General features: G+C 41.8%; 1 protein-coding gene across 1 annotated transcript; it reads right to left on the bottom strand.

The window, feature by feature from the left end:
* Positions 1–15,442: 15,442 nt before the first annotated feature.
* On the bottom strand, positions 15,443–16,060 carry LOC110691159 (chromosome partition protein Smc-like). Its single transcript, XM_021868076.1, has one exon. The coding sequence runs from the start codon at positions 16,058–16,060 to the stop codon at positions 15,443–15,445; it is 618 nt and encodes a 205-aa protein (XP_021723768.1).
* Positions 16,061–16,618: the final 558 nt, after the last annotated feature.

Raw genomic sequence — 16,618 nt, 5'->3', positions numbered from 1 at the left:
TGGGGATAATATCTTTCTTGCTACTGAGTTAATTAAAGGCTATTCCCATAGATTCATTACCCCAAGGTGCATTCTCAAAATAGATTTGAAAAAGGCTTATGATTCCCTTGAATGGAGCTTCTTAAGGGCTGTTATAGAAGAGATGAGTTTCCCTAAGCAGTTTATTGATTGGGTTATGGGGTGTATTACTTATGTTTCCTTCTCAATTCTCTTAAAAGGGTTTCCTAGTGTCCCTTTTGATGCAAGGAAAGGGTTAAGACAAGGAGACCCTATGTCTCCCTTTATTTTTGCTATTGGGATGGAGTATCTCACAAGGTGCTTACATGATTTGAAGTCTACTCCTGACTTTAATTATCATCCTAGATGTGAGAAAATGAGTATCACTCACCTTATGATTGCAGATGATTTACTGATGTTTGCTAGAGTTGATTTGGTCTCTGTTCAGTTGCTTTTTCAAGCTTTTCAAAAGTTTTCTAAGGCTTCTGGCTTGTCTGCTAATTTGGATAAGAGTGAGGTGTTCTTTGGTGGTGTCAGTGAAGATGAACAAAAGATCTTAAGAGATGCTCTTGGTGTACCCCAGGGCACTCTTCCTTTTAGGTATCTTGGGGTACCTTTACCTTCAAAGAAACTTACTATCAATCAATGTAGGCCCTTGGTTGAAAGAGTTACTGCTAGAATCACAAGCTGGACAGCTAGGCATCTTTCTTATGCTGGTAGGATCCAGTTGGTGAAAGGGGTTCTTTTTGGGATCCAAACTTATTGGGCTCAAATTTTTATCCTTCCAAAGAAAATTCTTAAAGAACTTGAAGCTAGGTTTAGAGCTTTTCTTTGGACTGAAACAACTAATTTCTCAAGGAGAACTATGGTGGCTTGGGATACATTTTGTTTGCCTAAAGTATGTGGAGGGTGGAATGTCCTTTCTCTTCCAATTTGGAACAAAGCAGCTGTGACTAAGTTACTCTAGGACTTATCTCACAAAGCTGACAATTGTGGGTGAAATGGGTACATATCTACTACTTTAAAGGAAGGGATTGCTTGGATTTCCCTGTTCCTAAGAAGTGCTCTTGGATGCTTAGGAAAATCCTGCAGTGTAGAGAGGTTGTAGATAGTGTAGGGGGATGGGGTAACTTTGTTCAAGGTATTGTGATGAAGATTAGGAAGCTTTATGCCTTGCTTAGACCCCAGATTCAGAAAGTTGATTGGAGAAGATTGGTTTGCAATAATAGAGCTACTCCTAAAAGTGTCTTCATTTTGTGGCTTGTTCTTTGGAACAGGTTGGTGACAAAGGATAGCTTATTAACTTGGAATATCCACTGTGATCCTGTCTGTTTGCTTTGTTTACAGAAAGCTGAAACAGTTCAGCACTTGTTCTTTAAATGTTCCTATGCTTTTAAAGTGTGGAAAGCTGTTTTAAAAATTCTGCATTATAATAGGAAAATTCTGCACTTTGCTGATGAAATCAAGTGGTTGATGAAGAATTGCAGAGCTAAGAAAGGGGTGCTGATTATGGCTTTTGTTGAGACGGTCTACAACATTTGGATTCAAAGGAACTCGGTTGTTTTTAACGGAGTTTGTAAACCTGCTGAAATTGTTGTTCGAGATATTGTCTTTAATATGGCCTGTAGATGTAATGAGTCAGACTATGCTTTACTTGTTAGCTTATGTTTTTGTCTGCCTTTGGTTTGTTGTGTAGCATGTTTGTTCAGTCCTGCTATTGAGTATAGCTGAGTCTGGAAAGGGCTTTTGTTCTGTTTTCTGCCTTGTCTCCTGCTCTCTTCTTAAGTTTGGGGGCAGGCTCTGGTCTTGCTTCTAAGGTAAACCCTTCCTAGAAGGTGGCACCTTAGTTTCAGGACCTGATTTGGGGTTTGTTGCCTGTTTCAGGCTTTGTAGTTTGGGGATTGCAACTTAGCTCTCTGTAAGTTGTTTTCTTGTGCTATTTTGGTAATAAAATTTATTTACCAAAAAAAAAAAAGAAGCCTCGTCCTCTAGTATTTCTATATAGTCCCAAATACCTAAGTCTTCCATTAATTTGTGATTAGCTTTCTTACATTCGTTAACATAATGTCCAAATTCTCCACAAGACCAACACTTACATGTTTTCTTTTTCTCAGGACAATATGTTTCCTTTAAGTTATTGCATTTCTTTTTCTTACTATTTGTTTCTATCGATTAATTAAACAAGTATGTCTCTAATATTGCCTCTTTGAAGTATTTTTATTTTATGGGTAGCGCTATATGTAGCCCTAAGGCACTACTTCGTTTTCTTTATTTATGTTTATAATACTTCTTCTTATAGGTTTCTCCTCTTGATCTATGCAATTTATTTATCTTAAAATTTCTTCTCTTATTATAGTTTTTTATTTCACTTCCATTGTTATTTGGGAAATCCCAACAAGTGAGAAATTATCTTTTCAGTTTTTGAGTTCCTGCAACCTCTCTACATTTATTTTCAACCCATTTTCTCCAAAAAGCAATTTTTCTCCAAAAAGCAATTTTGTTACCCAAGGCATCCCTAGCTAACAATTTTTCCCTCCATTATTGATATTATTCACTAATTTCTTCATTAAGGGGACTTGGTAATTTATCGTAGAGCATTCCATGATTTATTTCGTTTTTACCAATTTTATAATAATATGTTTTAAATTCCATAATGTAATTATCCACATCTTTCATATTACATGTGGAAAAATTACTTAACTTTCTCTAATACTCCATTCGTTTTTCATTAGGATCAGTTCTACGACCAATGAATTCTAACTCAATGTATTGACATAACTACATGAACATTCTAGTATGTGATTCACTAGCTCTTAATGCAGTTTTTGCTTCTTCATCTATCACATCGTACCAGTCTTCTACATAGCAATAGAAACTACGTTCGATGTAATTTAAGAAATTTTCAGAAGTTCGTTCAATGTTAAAATTAAGTACACTACTCATACTCTTTTTCCACCGATCTAAAACATCTTGTCTATCTCTTACACCATCTTCTTTAAGCTTATAAATTATAGGTTTAAGAGTCACTTCTTCTTGTATAAGTATTTGGTTAGGCATGACCTTGACACTAAACCGTATAGTCTTCCCTGGTATATATCTTGGTCGTGTGCAACTTCCTTCTCCTTGATACCTAGGTCTTTGGATAACATTGTTTACATTAATAATTTCTTCTCCAACGTCATTACTATCCATTACCTATTTACCTAGTTTGTTTTCAATCTTTTGTTGAATTACTTCTACTGATAGAAATTCTAGATCATCTAGTTTCATTAATCCCATTTGTTGATATAAATCTTCTTCTAATTTAAAGTAGCATAGTTATTTTCCTCTACTACATTATTAGTAGTAATACCTTTTTCAGAAATTATATTCATGATATCATTTAGCTTATTAGGGTCTTCTTCATTATCAAACAAGATTTCCAATTCTTTAATTGTTTTCTCTTGCAAATGATGGCTCATCTTTAGTTTCTTTGTTATTTTCTTGATTACTAGTAGGTCTTTTAGGGAGTTACACCGTAAATTTATTTTTATCTAAGTTTTGAAAAGGATATTTATATTTATACGAGATATTTTTTTTTACTAGGTGATACTTCTTTAATAGATTGATGTCTTACTTCGTTTTTTAAGTCAAGTTGTCCTTGTTTGACTTGTTCTTTTAAATCACTTACTTTTTTATTAATATCAGTTGTGGTTATTGATATTATTTTTTCAATATTAATACAACGAGCATGAATGTTATCAACCTCTTATCGTAATTCACCAATTTGATCTACTATATAATTAAGGACTACGACAAAATTACTATTATTTTTAGGAATATGGTAATAATGCTTAAAATCAGGTTTCTTACACTCAGTAGAAGGCCTAGTATTCTCCAGCTTTATTACTTATAAATTAACAACTTAGCTAACTTTTAACTGTATGGCTCTGATACAAAATCTCGCAGCTTAACAGTTTCTAATTTATAATAACAGTATTATTTTCTTTAATAACATATTTCACTTATGCGATAACAATATACAAATATAACACTTTATTTCTAATACAAATACTTAGCCTTTTAATATATAACTATTACTAAAAAGATCAAAATGACACCTCGAAAACATTATTGAAGAAACATATAATAGCATTAAATTTATAATAACATGCTCTAATTTAAAATGACTGTACTATAATAGCAAATGACCTTGGTCCAACACTTAGCGAATTTTTTTTTCAACAAAGGTATGGACCTTTTTCTCCCTACCTGGTAGTGGGCATTACTTACTCGGAAAAGGAGATCATAGCTTTGGAAGTTAAGTTATGGGTTGCTTGCTTGGTACAAATCAACAATGAAAGATAAGGGTTGACTTTAAATGGACATATCTCAAAATTTAGAAATGATATTGAGATAATTTAAGTTAGAGATAATAGCTCGTCTCAAGAAATTTCCAAAAAACGGTCATAAGCTCTATTTGGCCAAGAAAGGAGGAAGATATGGCAGTTTTACGAGAAACTGCCGAACATGGGAATACGAACCGGCCACTCCTCTCTGGTGGAGCGCCCGCTCCTTCGAGGCTCGTTTTGGCTATTTTCTTCCAGTCTACTAGAGCGCTTGCTCTTGTCCTTTGAAGTGGACGCTCCACTGGGTTTCTCGGGGCTCTGTTTTTTCGCGCTTGAGCCTCTGTTTTACGGTCTTGATTTCTCCTTTGTTAGTAACTTATAATCTTATCCCTTGAATTTTTATTTTGTATTTGGACTATATATACTCATGTATGTCATTTATTAGGTTATGATGTTAGATTTAAGAGAGAGAAAAAAGCCTCTTGAGAATAGTTCATCTTCTCAAGGTTTAAGAGAGTGAATTAAAAAAGGTGTGAGCTTTCATGGTGTATTGAGAACTTGTAATCATCATCATCAAGTTACTTCATAGTGGATTGGTGGGTTTTCTCCCGGCACTCGGGTTCCCACGGTAAATTTCGTTCTTGTTTCTTTGCTTCACTTGCTTTCGTTCTTCGTTGTTGTTAATTGTCGTTAATCATAAACTTGCTAACACATGCGTAATCCATTCAGATTGTTATCTTGAAGGTCCACAATGAGTAGCAAAGCGATTACTAAAGACTGTTAATATTATTCTCACTAACTCATTGTCAATAATCCACATGATATGGGAAGAAATGTGTGATGGACGGTTGATAGTATTCGACAAGCAAGCATACCCTTTCATTGGCACAACGTTCACAAGGGTACCGGAGACAAGGTTATTACGACGCATGGTCTTTCTACTACAACCATTTTTCTTTAGTTCTATTGTTAAAATAATTACAAGTGAAAATAATACAGTAAAAGAGAACATGAAAATAGAAACAATGACGATGATTTGAACAACATGATCCATTCAACACTTAAAATGGTTTGTTAACCTAAAAATATTAGTCCAGCCTATAGGTAGGGATGTACATAGTTTGGTCTGAACTGTAACCAAACCAGACCAAACCGTATTTTAGCTGTTTGGTTTTGTTTATGGTTTATAAAAATACAGTTTGGTTTTGAATTTTTTGTATTAACGATTTGATTTGGTTTTTCAAAATTTATAAACCAAACCAAACCGTAAAACAATAAACCGTATTTTAATATTTATGTAATTTTTAAATAAATAAAAATAATTATTATATTTTAAAAAAATTAAAAGAAATAATAATTGTTATTTTTATTTTAAATTTAAATTTGTAATACCATTTAATACGTTGGCCTAATTATTTAACTTTATTATAAGTTAATGTGGTATTATTTAGCATTTTTAAGAAAAAATGTCATCTCAACATAACCCGCACCAAACCATATTATTAAGGCTTGGTTAGTCTGGCTTCAATACTAATATGGTTTAGTTTGGTTTGAAAATTTGACTAAATCGTATTTTGCAGTTTGATTTGTTTTGGACTCAAATCGTACCAAACTAGACCATGTTTGTTTCAGGTACTTTTATGTCCCTTGGGAGAGTTACGACTCGAAGACTTGATCCAACAAGGCCACCTGTACCTGCAAAATAAACAAAGCTCCGGATGGTCGTAGGTCAGCCACAGACGATTAAGTTAGTACGAATTTGGAGTAAAACATGTGGAAATTAAGTATCTTCTCGGATTCTGAGATCCGGTGTTCTCTGTTTTAGAGAGCAATAAATGTCCCAATGATTAAGACGTTGCCCCAATTATTGGGGGAATCTCCTAGTTTATAGGGTTTTAAAAAAGTGTGCCCGGTCCTAGGGTTTAATGACCTAGGAATTAGGGCAGCGCCGTTTTGAGGCTACCTTTGGATTTGGGCCTTGAAGGCCTCCATTTCTCTGGACACATATCTGTATGACACGTGTCAGCATCTGCGACGTCCATTTAAATGCCTCTTAGAGAGACACATGTCACATGCTCATTGGCCCACTTGGCGGGGTGTCTGCATCCTATTTGGCAGATTTTTACTGTTCACTTGAGAGGAATCTAGGGTTAACCCTAGACCATTTACCCCTTCTATAAAAAAAGGGTTGACCCCCCCCCCCCTTGAATTCACAGTTTACGTGAATCTTATGAGAATCTTGAATCTTTGATTTCAAAGAACTTGACTTCTTCCTTACAGCAACCGACACCTGGCCTTTTGTCCGCCTGTAAGAAGACATCTAAACCAAGCGACTTTAGTACCTTCATCTAAGGTAACCGTCTGATCTTCTCTTTTCTTACTTTTTGCATTTCTCTTTTTCAAAAATGGTTTCATAAACGCACCCGACACAATCTAGGTTAGCGATCAGCCGGTCACCGGGGACGGCTGAATCTAGAAATAGGAGTGTCGAATGCTCTTTTGAGGACTCCCCTTTAAGAACTTTTCCAAATTCGACAATGTATGTGCTCCTGCAGGACACCATGGCAAGAATAAAGCAAACCAGTCGGATGTATAGGACGGACGGTTCCTGGTATTATTCGGAGAGTTCTACATGTAATACCCGAGATTTAAAAACCAAATTTATCATACTCTAATATTTATTTTATTAGCGTAATTAAGGTTTTGTCTCTATTGTAACAAGAATGAATGTTTTAGTCTTAAATTTAATTTTAAAATCATATTATGCTATTCCGGAAGCTAATTTTTTGAAGGAAAGTAATTTTTTTTAACATGTATTTCAGTTTAAGTAATATTTTTATGTTCCATATGTTTAAAGATTTATATCAAAATATGTATTTTTAACCGAGAAAATAAAATGACCAAAATACCTTTATTCATACAGAAGGACAAAACCCACCTCTTCCCGCCCCTTTTTCTTAATAATTAAGTATTGAAGGCCTTATACTTGTTGCTTAAATTTATATACCCAAATCAATAATTTTAGCCCAATTAAGAGTTTATCCCCATGGAACAAAAGACAAAAGGCACCTCTTAACTTCTTTCTTCCATCATGGTTAAGTATTAAAGAGGTGAAGTCAAAATTTTTCTTCTCAATGATTTGTTGCTCAATCTTTATGTTAACCACATACTTCCTCTGTTTTTTTACTTCACCTGTTTCTTTTATCACGTTTGCCAATGCAAAACTTTAACGGTTAATAACTTTAATTCTCTATTATTAAAAAATATAAAAGTTATGCATTATAATAGTACTTATTGAGACGAATTCAAATGATCCAACATAAATATGTTTTTCCTTATATATTATTCACAAAACACGGTCAAAGGAGGGGTGGTGAATAGAGTAAAAGTCAAAGCGGGTCAAGTAAAAAAGAACGGAAAAAGTACTACGTAAATCTTATCCTATCATTTCACTTCTTCTCTTTTAAGTTTTTAACAACAAACAAGCTATACTCTATAACCTCCCATTTGCCCAAGGCAACGCCACCACCACTAGCACAATGGCACAATCACCTTCACTGTACCCTGCCTAGGAGACCAAGTTAATGGCTGCGACTAGCCTTCTCCTCCCTCCATTTGTCTCTTCGTGTTTGACTGCCATCTTTCCAAGCCCCTTGTTTTTGTTTAAACCCATGTACGTCTACTGTTTTGTAGGATTAATAATCTATTTGGGTCCAATTTACCTAATTGGGCCTAGTCATCTATTTGGGTCCAATTATCTCATTGGGCCTGGTCATTAAATGATCCAATATTCCAAGGTCAAGGCCCGAGCCTCTAATCAAGCCAAGTCAGCCAAGAGTCCTTTGGTCCGAATTGCCATGGTCAGCCCATGACTATTTAAGGGCCCAATTACTCTCCTCTCCTCATATGCAAAGGTATAAAAGCCTTCAATTCATTCATTTATACAACACAACAAAGCCTCAAGCAACTAAATCTCTTGCATAGCTTTCTCTCTCAAAGCATTGTCTTACTTCGGCATCGGAGGGGTCTTTCTCGGATCCACCCCCGAGGCCAGTTTACGTGTTTTAGCTGTGGCCCCATTGTTTTCATCCGAAATAATTTGGCACCGTCTGTGGGGAAGACTTTCAAAAATCTTTAATAAAAATCATCTTGCAATCATCTTAGTGACAATGGCTAAGAACCGCAAGAGCAAAAGCCTTCGTCAAGGAACAGGCGAAAGGCCTAAAACTCCTACACCATCACCCTCACCGGACCGGAACTCTCCTAAGGGTGCCAGTTCGGGGGGAGGATCATACAGGGAGGATTCCCTTTCTCCCGTAATTCACAACTCTCATCATAGACCGAGTCCCTCTCGGTCTAGCAGAGGTGAGTCCGATCGTAGGACTCATTCAGTGCCCCATAGCCAACCTTTGACCATCCGCTCTCATTCTCACACTCAGCCGAGGACCCCTTTGACGGGGCCCAGCTCGGAAGACGTGGCGAGAGCGCTGGCAATGCTCATGGAGGCAATGAGGGCACAAAATATGCCTCCACCTCGTGACTGAACTCCTCCGCATACCAGGCATCAGCGGAGGAAGCTAGACCACGATGGGGAGAAACCTCCCTCCTTCCGGGAGCTGGAAAAGTGGGAAGAGGATTCATGGAGAACTGAAAGGGAGAGGAAAAAGAACCCTCAATTTTTCAAAGAGTCCTCAACCTCTCGGCTAGAGACGCATAAGAGCAGCAGCTCAGCCTTTCGGCCAGAATCTGCCCGCCGGGAGCAACCTGAGACTGCCCGCCGAAGCGTGCTCGACCGACTCGGCGGCAGGGAGCCGAGTGTGCCTAGCCGCCTCTCATTCCCTGTAGCCGAGGCCCAAACTTCCCAGCCAGGGACGAAAACCACTCCTACCTCTCTAAGAGGGCGGAGCGCGGTCCCTTCGGCCAGGAACAAGGGCAAGGTCGTTATGCTACCCACCAGTTCTCCATTCGAGCAATGGATACTGGAAGAGCATGTGCCTACGGTTAAAATACCATCGCACATCACTTATGATGGGACTTCGAATCCGAAGGACCATATCGCCTCCTACGAGGGGCACATGCATCTCTGCCCAAGGTCCGAAGCGACCTGGTGCAACTATTTTCCCACCACTCTCAAGGGGGTCGCGCAAGCGTGGATCTCCAATGGAGTAAAGGAAGGCTCTATAACAGGGTGGGATGACCTGTCCACCAAGTTTAAGAGCAAGTTCTCCACGGCAAATCGCCTAGAGAAGACCACTGCTGAGCTCATGGGCCTGCAGCAAGGGGAGACCGAGAGTCTCCGGGATTACCTGAATCGATTCAGCAACGAGTCATCCAGTGTCTCTCAGCTGGACCAAGGGCTAGCTGTTTTTGCAATGCAGAATGGCCTTCAGCCTGGGAAGTTCCTAGACTTCATGGTCATGCATACCCCGCAGACCTTGGAGGAAGCTCTAAACACCTCGGATAAATTCATCCGAGCCGAGGAGTGGAACAAAACAAAAACCCAACCCCAATCTGGGAATGGGAAACAAAAACAACCGTCCCAGGGTCAAGGCCAGAAGACGAAAGGAAAGGCGAAATCCTCGGAGCAATCTTCGGCCAACGAGCCGAAGAAGGAAAAATCTGCCCCATTCACAGGCAGATATGAGTCCTACACTCCACTCTCTCTTCCACGCGCCAAAATTTACAGTGTGGCGAAGGAGGATCAGAGTTACAGAAAGCCGAGACCGCTCCCAGAGTGGTATCAGCGAAAAAAATAAAAACCAGTGGTGCGAGTTCCATGAATCACCGGGACATAACACCGAGGAATGTATCAGCTGAAGGACCAGATTGAGGACATGGTCCGGAAGGGATACTTGAAAAAATACATCGCGGATCACCGCGAGAAAAAAGAGGCCGAAAAGTCAGCAAAGGACTCTCGGCAGGACCTCGACTTCCCCCGGAAGAACAGCAAAAGTGCGGAGGAAAAATTCTCTCCAATCAATGTCATCTCGGGAGGAATATGTTCTCGGAGAGAACACAAGCGGCACCTCAGGGCTCTGACCCACCAGGTGAACAACGCTGATATTCAGCCTCCTCAGTCGCCGGTGCCGAACATGACGTTCACAGCCGCCGACTGCCGGGGGGTAACGTTCCCTCACGAGGACCCGTTGGTGATCATCGCCACGGTGGCCAACCACGACGTCAGCAAGGTTCTTGTTGATGGTGGCAGCGGAGCAAACATTCTGTTCCGAAACGCTTACAATCAAATTAAGCTGAAGCCCAAGCACCTTACGCTAGTACCCTACCCGGTATCCGGATTCAACGGGGCTTCAACTTATCCAGATGGGAAGGTGACACTTCCTGTGACCATCGGCTGCGATGAGGCAGCCAGGAATGTCATGACTGAATTTTCGGTCATTGACGCTCCTTCAGTGTACAACGTGATTTTGGGAGACCCATAATTCACGAGATCCACGGGGTCGTCTCAACCTATCATCAGCTGATGATTTACGTCTCGGACGCCGGCTTCCCCGAAAGGATCCAGGGCAGCCAAAAGGACGCCCGAAGGTGCAACTACCTCAAGCCATCCACTAGTCGCCCAGATGACGACGATGAGGATGAGGAGGAGAAAGAAACAGAAAGAAAGCCAAGCATAAAAAAGCCGAAAGGTTTAAGTGCTTCGGCCCAAGGTTCTGTGCCCAGGGAAAAAGGGCCAGAAAAAGAAAGGGCTGGCTCTTCATCTTAGCTGAAAGACTCAGAGAGCCAGCCGAAGAAGAAAAAGTCTGGGACGCCTGCTGACATAGACAGTAGGCCAGATTGCGAAGAGTCCAGCCCATCAGCGATGGACATGGACCAGCAGACTGAAATGTTTGAGTTGACCGAAGGAGATGCTGAAAAATGCGTAACAATCGGGATGGACCTCGATCCGAACACCCGTTGTGAACTTAATCAACTCCTTCGGGACAATAGAGATGTGTTTGCTTTCTCGGCAGCTGATATGCCCGGGATAAGTCCAAACCTCATCTCCCATAAGCTTAATGTTGACCCAACGTGTCGGCCAATTAAGCAAAAGAAGCGGAATTACTCCGCTAATAAGAACCGAGACATTGCAGCCGAGGTCAAAAAGTTGTTGGACGCAGGCTTCATCGAGCCTTGCCAGTATCCAGAGTGGCTGGCAAATGTGGTGATGGTTTAGAAGGTCAATGGCACCTGGAGAATGTGCGTTGACTTCACGGACCTAAATAAGGCTTGTCCGAAGGTTTTCTATCCCTTGCTGATGATCGATCAGTTAGTTGACTCGACAAGTGGCCATGCCTTGCTTAATTTCACGGACGCATTCTCGGGGTATCATCAGATCTTCATGCACCCTGACGATCGAGCAAAGACGGCATTCGTCACGAACGCCGGGGCGTACTTATAAAATGATGCCCTTCGGATTGAAAAATGCGGGGGAAACCTATCAAAGGCTGGTGGATCAAGTTTTTTCCGATCAAAACGGTCGAAACATGGAAGTCTATGTTGACGATTCAATCGTTAAAAGCAAAAAATCTGAGGACCATGTTAAGGACTTGGCTGAAACCTTCGCCACCTTAAGAAAGCACCAAATGAAGTTGAATCCGAAGAAGTGTGTCTTCGGCGTGAAGTCAGGGAAATTCCTTGGGTTCATGGTCAGCAAGAGGGGGATTGATGCCAATCCCTCCAAAGTCAAAGCAGCGCTCGGTCTTCCTGAGCCGAAAACAAAGCGGGATGTTCAGCGGCTCACCGGAAGAATGGCAGCCCTGTCGAGGTTCATTTCCAGAGCTTCAGACAAGGGGTTACCTTTCTTCAAAGCCCTGAAACTCCCAAAGACAAAAGAGCTTGTCTGCGAAGAAGAGCAAAAAGAAGCCTTCAAGCAGCTTCGGAAGCATCTGGTCCAGCTCCCAACACTGGCTAGCCCAGCAGAGGGAGAATCTTTGTATCTGTACGTGGGTGTCAGCCCAGCCACCATCAGTGCAGTGCTGCTGAGGGAAGAAAACAAAATTCAGCAACCGATCTACTTCGTCAGTCATACTCTAACGGATGCCGAGACTCGCTACCCTCTACTCGAGAAAGTCGCCTTTGTAGTAGTGGTAGCTGCTCGGAAGCTGAGGCCCTATTTTGATTGCGATCAGATAGTGGTCTTAACTGATCAGCCGCTGGAAAAAGTTCTCGGCAAAGTTGAAAAATCTGGTAGGTTGGCCAAGTGGGCTTTTGAGCTTACCGAATTCAGCATCAGCTACCAGCCGAGGACAGCCATTAAGGCTCAGGCTCTAGCGGACTTCTTGGCTGAATGCTCGTACCAAGAAACGCTAGACAATGAAAAGAAAGTCTGGACCGTGTTTACGGATGGATCCTCCACCGTAAATGGTTCGGGGGCAGGGGTAGTGATAACCTCTCCCGAAGGCAAATCCTTTGAGTATGCACTAAAATTTTCTTTTAAGGCTTCGAACAACGAAGCTGAATATTAGGCAGCAATCGCTGGCTTAGAATTATGCATCTCTCTGGAAGCCGAGCATGTCTGCCTGAAAACAGACTCTCAACTAGTTGCATATCAAATCAGTGGCAGCTACGAGGCCAAAGAGCCCTCCATGATAGCCTATCTTGCCAAGATCAAATCACTCATTGCAAAGCTGAGAACTTTTGAGGTTCAGCTGATCCCAAGGGGTCAGAATACTCAAGCCGATGCACTTTCCAAACTTGCTAGTTCAAATCTCACTAAGCTAAACAGATCCGTATATGTGGAAGTGCGTCGAGAAAGAAGTGTCGACGAAGCACCTGAAGTGTGCTGCGCTGACCTAGAGCCCAGCTGGATGGATCCCATCCTAGCTTTCAAGATTCGGGGACAAATTCCCTAAGATAGAATTTTGGCCTCCAAGCTAAAGAGAACCAGCTCAAGGTTCATTGTCTTCAGAGGAGAGTTTCTGAAAAAGTCCTTCTCAGCCCCATTGCTGAAATTCGTGGGACCAACAGATGCAGATTATATCCTTTAGGAGATTCACCTCGGCATCTGCGGGAACCACATCGGGGGAAGGACCTTAGCCCACAAGGCATTGAGGGCCGGGTATTACTGGCCCACCATCATCTCAAATGCTAAGGAACTGGTCCGGAAATGTGAATGTCAAAAATTCGCACCAGTCATCCATCAGCCCGCTAGAGACCTTCAGCCAATCCTTAATCCACTCCCATTTGCCCAATGGGGGCTGGATATTTTGGGACCCTTTCCAGATGCACCCTACCAAAAAAGATGGTTAATAGTCGGCATCGACTATTTCAGCAAATGGATTGAGGCTGAAGCAGCTTCGAATATCACTGAACAAACCGTCAAGAAATTTGTCTGGAAGAACATTATCACTCGCTTCGGTATTCCGAAGGTCCTTGTCTTTGATCATGGGAGGTAGTTTGATAATCTGCCGCTGAGGCAGTACACAGATCAATTCGGCATCAAATTGGCATATTCAGCAGTGTGTCATCCACAAAGTAATGGCCAAGCCGAAGCTGCAAATAAACAAATCCTCAATGCTTTGAAGAAAAGGGTTGAAGATCAAAAGTCCAAGTGGATAGAGGAACTTCCAGGAACCCTCTGGTCGCTTCGGACTACGGAAAAAGAGGCAACGGGCTATTCACCTTTTGAGTTGGTGTATGGTGCCGAAGCCGTTCTTCCAGTGGAAATTGGCTCTGAAAGTTTACAAGTGCACCACTTCTCGGCTGAGAATGAGGACCTAATGAAAGAATCCCTCGATTTTCTTGATGAAGTGAGAGACTCAGCCCGAGTCAGAATGGCTGCTTAAGCAGAGAATCAGCAAATTTTACAACCGAAGGGTCCATGCAAGACCTCTCAAAATTGGAGACCTTGTCCTTCAAAATGCTGCTGCAGTTGAGAAAGGCCGAATCCATGGGAAACTCTCAGCTGCATGGGAGGGACCCTATGAAATCTGTGATGAGCTTCAGCCAGGGACATACCGACTTCGTCAGTTAGATGGAACTGAGCTGAAAAATCACTGGAATGCTGATGTACTTAAGAAATATCATGTGTAAACCCTTCGGGGAAGAACAGTCCTTGTAAGTACACTTTGAATCATTAATGAAAGGCCCTAGAGCCACCATTTCTACAAGTATTTGCAACTTTTTATTCTTTCGAGTTTTCTTTATTCTATCTACTCTTTAAGGGTTTTTATTCAGCCTCATCTGAAACCTTTGCCTCCGGGTAACTGGGTTTCAGATTGCTGACAAACTCGTCTTTTTAAAGAACACCGGTCTTTCAGCTGAAGTCAAACTTCAGTAAGACTAGTTCTCTAAAGACATGAGTCCATGGACAAGTCTGGGATATTGCCTTAACTGAGCCTTGTATCCCAGAAAGCCATTATCTGAAGCATTGCCTTCAGTTGGCCCTGTGTTTCGGATATCCATTTTTAAAAGATAGACAGAAAATCAAGGACAACACCAACTGTTGGAGATTTTTTATTCAGCCTCGTCTGAAACCTTCGCCTCCGGGTAACTGGGTTTCAGATTTCTGACACACTCGTCTTTTTAAAGAACACCGGTCTTTCAGCTGAAGTCAAACTTCAATAAGACTTGCTCTCTAAAGACATGAGTCCACGGAAAAGTCTAGGATATTGCCTTAACTGAGCCTTGTATCCCAGAAAGCCATTATCCGAAACATTGCCTTTAGTTGGCCTTGTGTTTCGGATATCCATTTTTAAAGATAGAAATCTTTTATTCAGCTTCGTCTGAAAGCTAAAGAAACAAAACCAAACTCAGCAATCCAAAGACCTGAGTCTTCAGATTCCTGGCGGGGGGCAAGAGGCACTATCAGTGCAAGTTTATATTCAGCGGAATTCTTCAAGCCGAAAGCTTTGTACTTAGCAAATTTTTGCAAAAATTTCAAAGTTCAGAAACAGTAAAGCATTCAAAATAAGACAAAGCAATCGAAGAAGAAGCATCATATTAATGAAAGTAATGCTCAGAAAGCGAGCTACAAAGTTCAAATAAATTAAAGACTATATCGGCAGCTGCCTACAAGCTGAAGCAAAAAGATAAGGCAAAAAGAGATTCAAAAAGCGGCGAGTCTGAAGTTAAGCACATGTTGATCCGCAAGACTCTGAAGACGATTGCCCGATTTCCTATGCTTCAGTCGGAGGATCAGGCTGATAAGCCGGGCCTAGCCCCGGGGCAGTCTTTGTTCCAGCAGCAGAGGAGGCAGATTGGGCCCTTGCCTGAGCTTTAGCGGCTCGCTGTTCAGCCTCCAACTCCTGCCGCTCAGCTTCCTCCTCGGCCTGTTCAGCCTGAAGGATCTCATGCTCAGCAGGAGTGGCATACAGCATGTGCGGATCCTCGGGGTCCTGAGCCCAAAGCGCACACTTGGACCAATCCAGCGAGGGCTCAGCATGGAGAGCCAACCTCCGAGCCACCTTAAACCCATTTATGTAGCCCATCTCATACTCTTCTTGGGTGTAGAGGCGGACTTGGAGTAAGGCTTCAGCGTCAGCCAACTTCTTTTGACTCTCCTCCAAGTCCTTTTTAGATTTTTCTAACTCTTCTGAGAGTTTGGAGGAAGAAGTATTCTGCTCATTAAGCTCCAGTTGGACGTTGGAAACTTCGGTTTTGGCCTGGGTCAGCTCATCTCCCTTAACTCTCAGCTGATCCTCCAACTCCTTCAGGTTCTGGTCTTGGCTCTCAGCAGCAGCTTGGGCAGCAGAAAGGTGAACTTCCTTAGCTTGATGAGCCTCTTCAGCAGCCATCCTGCTGGCTTCAAGAGCTTCCAACTTCTGCTGCACTTCAGCTTGTGCAGCAGCTCCTTCTTGAATTCGGCTCTCGATGGCAGCTTTAAATTTGGAGATGTCCACTCCCATTTGCTCCTGAAGGAATTTCTCCCCTTCTACCAATGAGGGAAAAACTTCCTTCTCCATGGCAGAGCAGAAGGTCTGAATGGGTTCAGCAGCTCTTTTTCATACTCTTCGCTCTGTTGCTGCCTCTCTTCAGCAGCCTGCTGTTTCAGCTCAGCAAGCTTCGCCTCCCGGGCAATCTTTGCATCCTCCCAGGCATGCTCCAGCTTGTCTTAGAGGGTGTCAATCAAATTTACAGTAAGAGTCTGATTGTGCACAACCTGTTTGCAGGGGCACATCAATTAAAATAAATAAAATAATAAAAAAAAGGGGAAAGCCAGAAAGGAGGAGAAGAGCTGAATGAAAGCAAAGCAAAGCAACTAAATGGTTAAGTACCTACATCAGCAAACGCTGGTTGTCTCTTGCAGGGTCAGGGACCCTTCGGCTGGATTCTCCCATCCTTGCCGTGGCCTT

The sequence above is a fragment of the Chenopodium quinoa genome, unplaced genomic scaffold (genome assembly GCF_001683475.1).
Source record: "Chenopodium quinoa cultivar QQ74 unplaced genomic scaffold, ASM168347v1, whole genome shotgun sequence".
In the NCBI taxonomy this organism is placed as follows: Eukaryota; Viridiplantae; Streptophyta; class Magnoliopsida; order Caryophyllales; family Amaranthaceae; genus Chenopodium; species Chenopodium quinoa.
Note: the sequence above shows the minus strand (reverse complement) of the source record. Positions and strands in the feature narration are given on the sequence as shown.

Bases quoted from the DNA above. Each gene is read 5' to 3' on its own strand.
- LOC110691159 (XM_021868076.1), bottom strand. From the start codon at position 16,060: ATGGCTGCTGAAGAGGCTCATCAAGCTAAGGAAGTTCACCTTTCTGCT.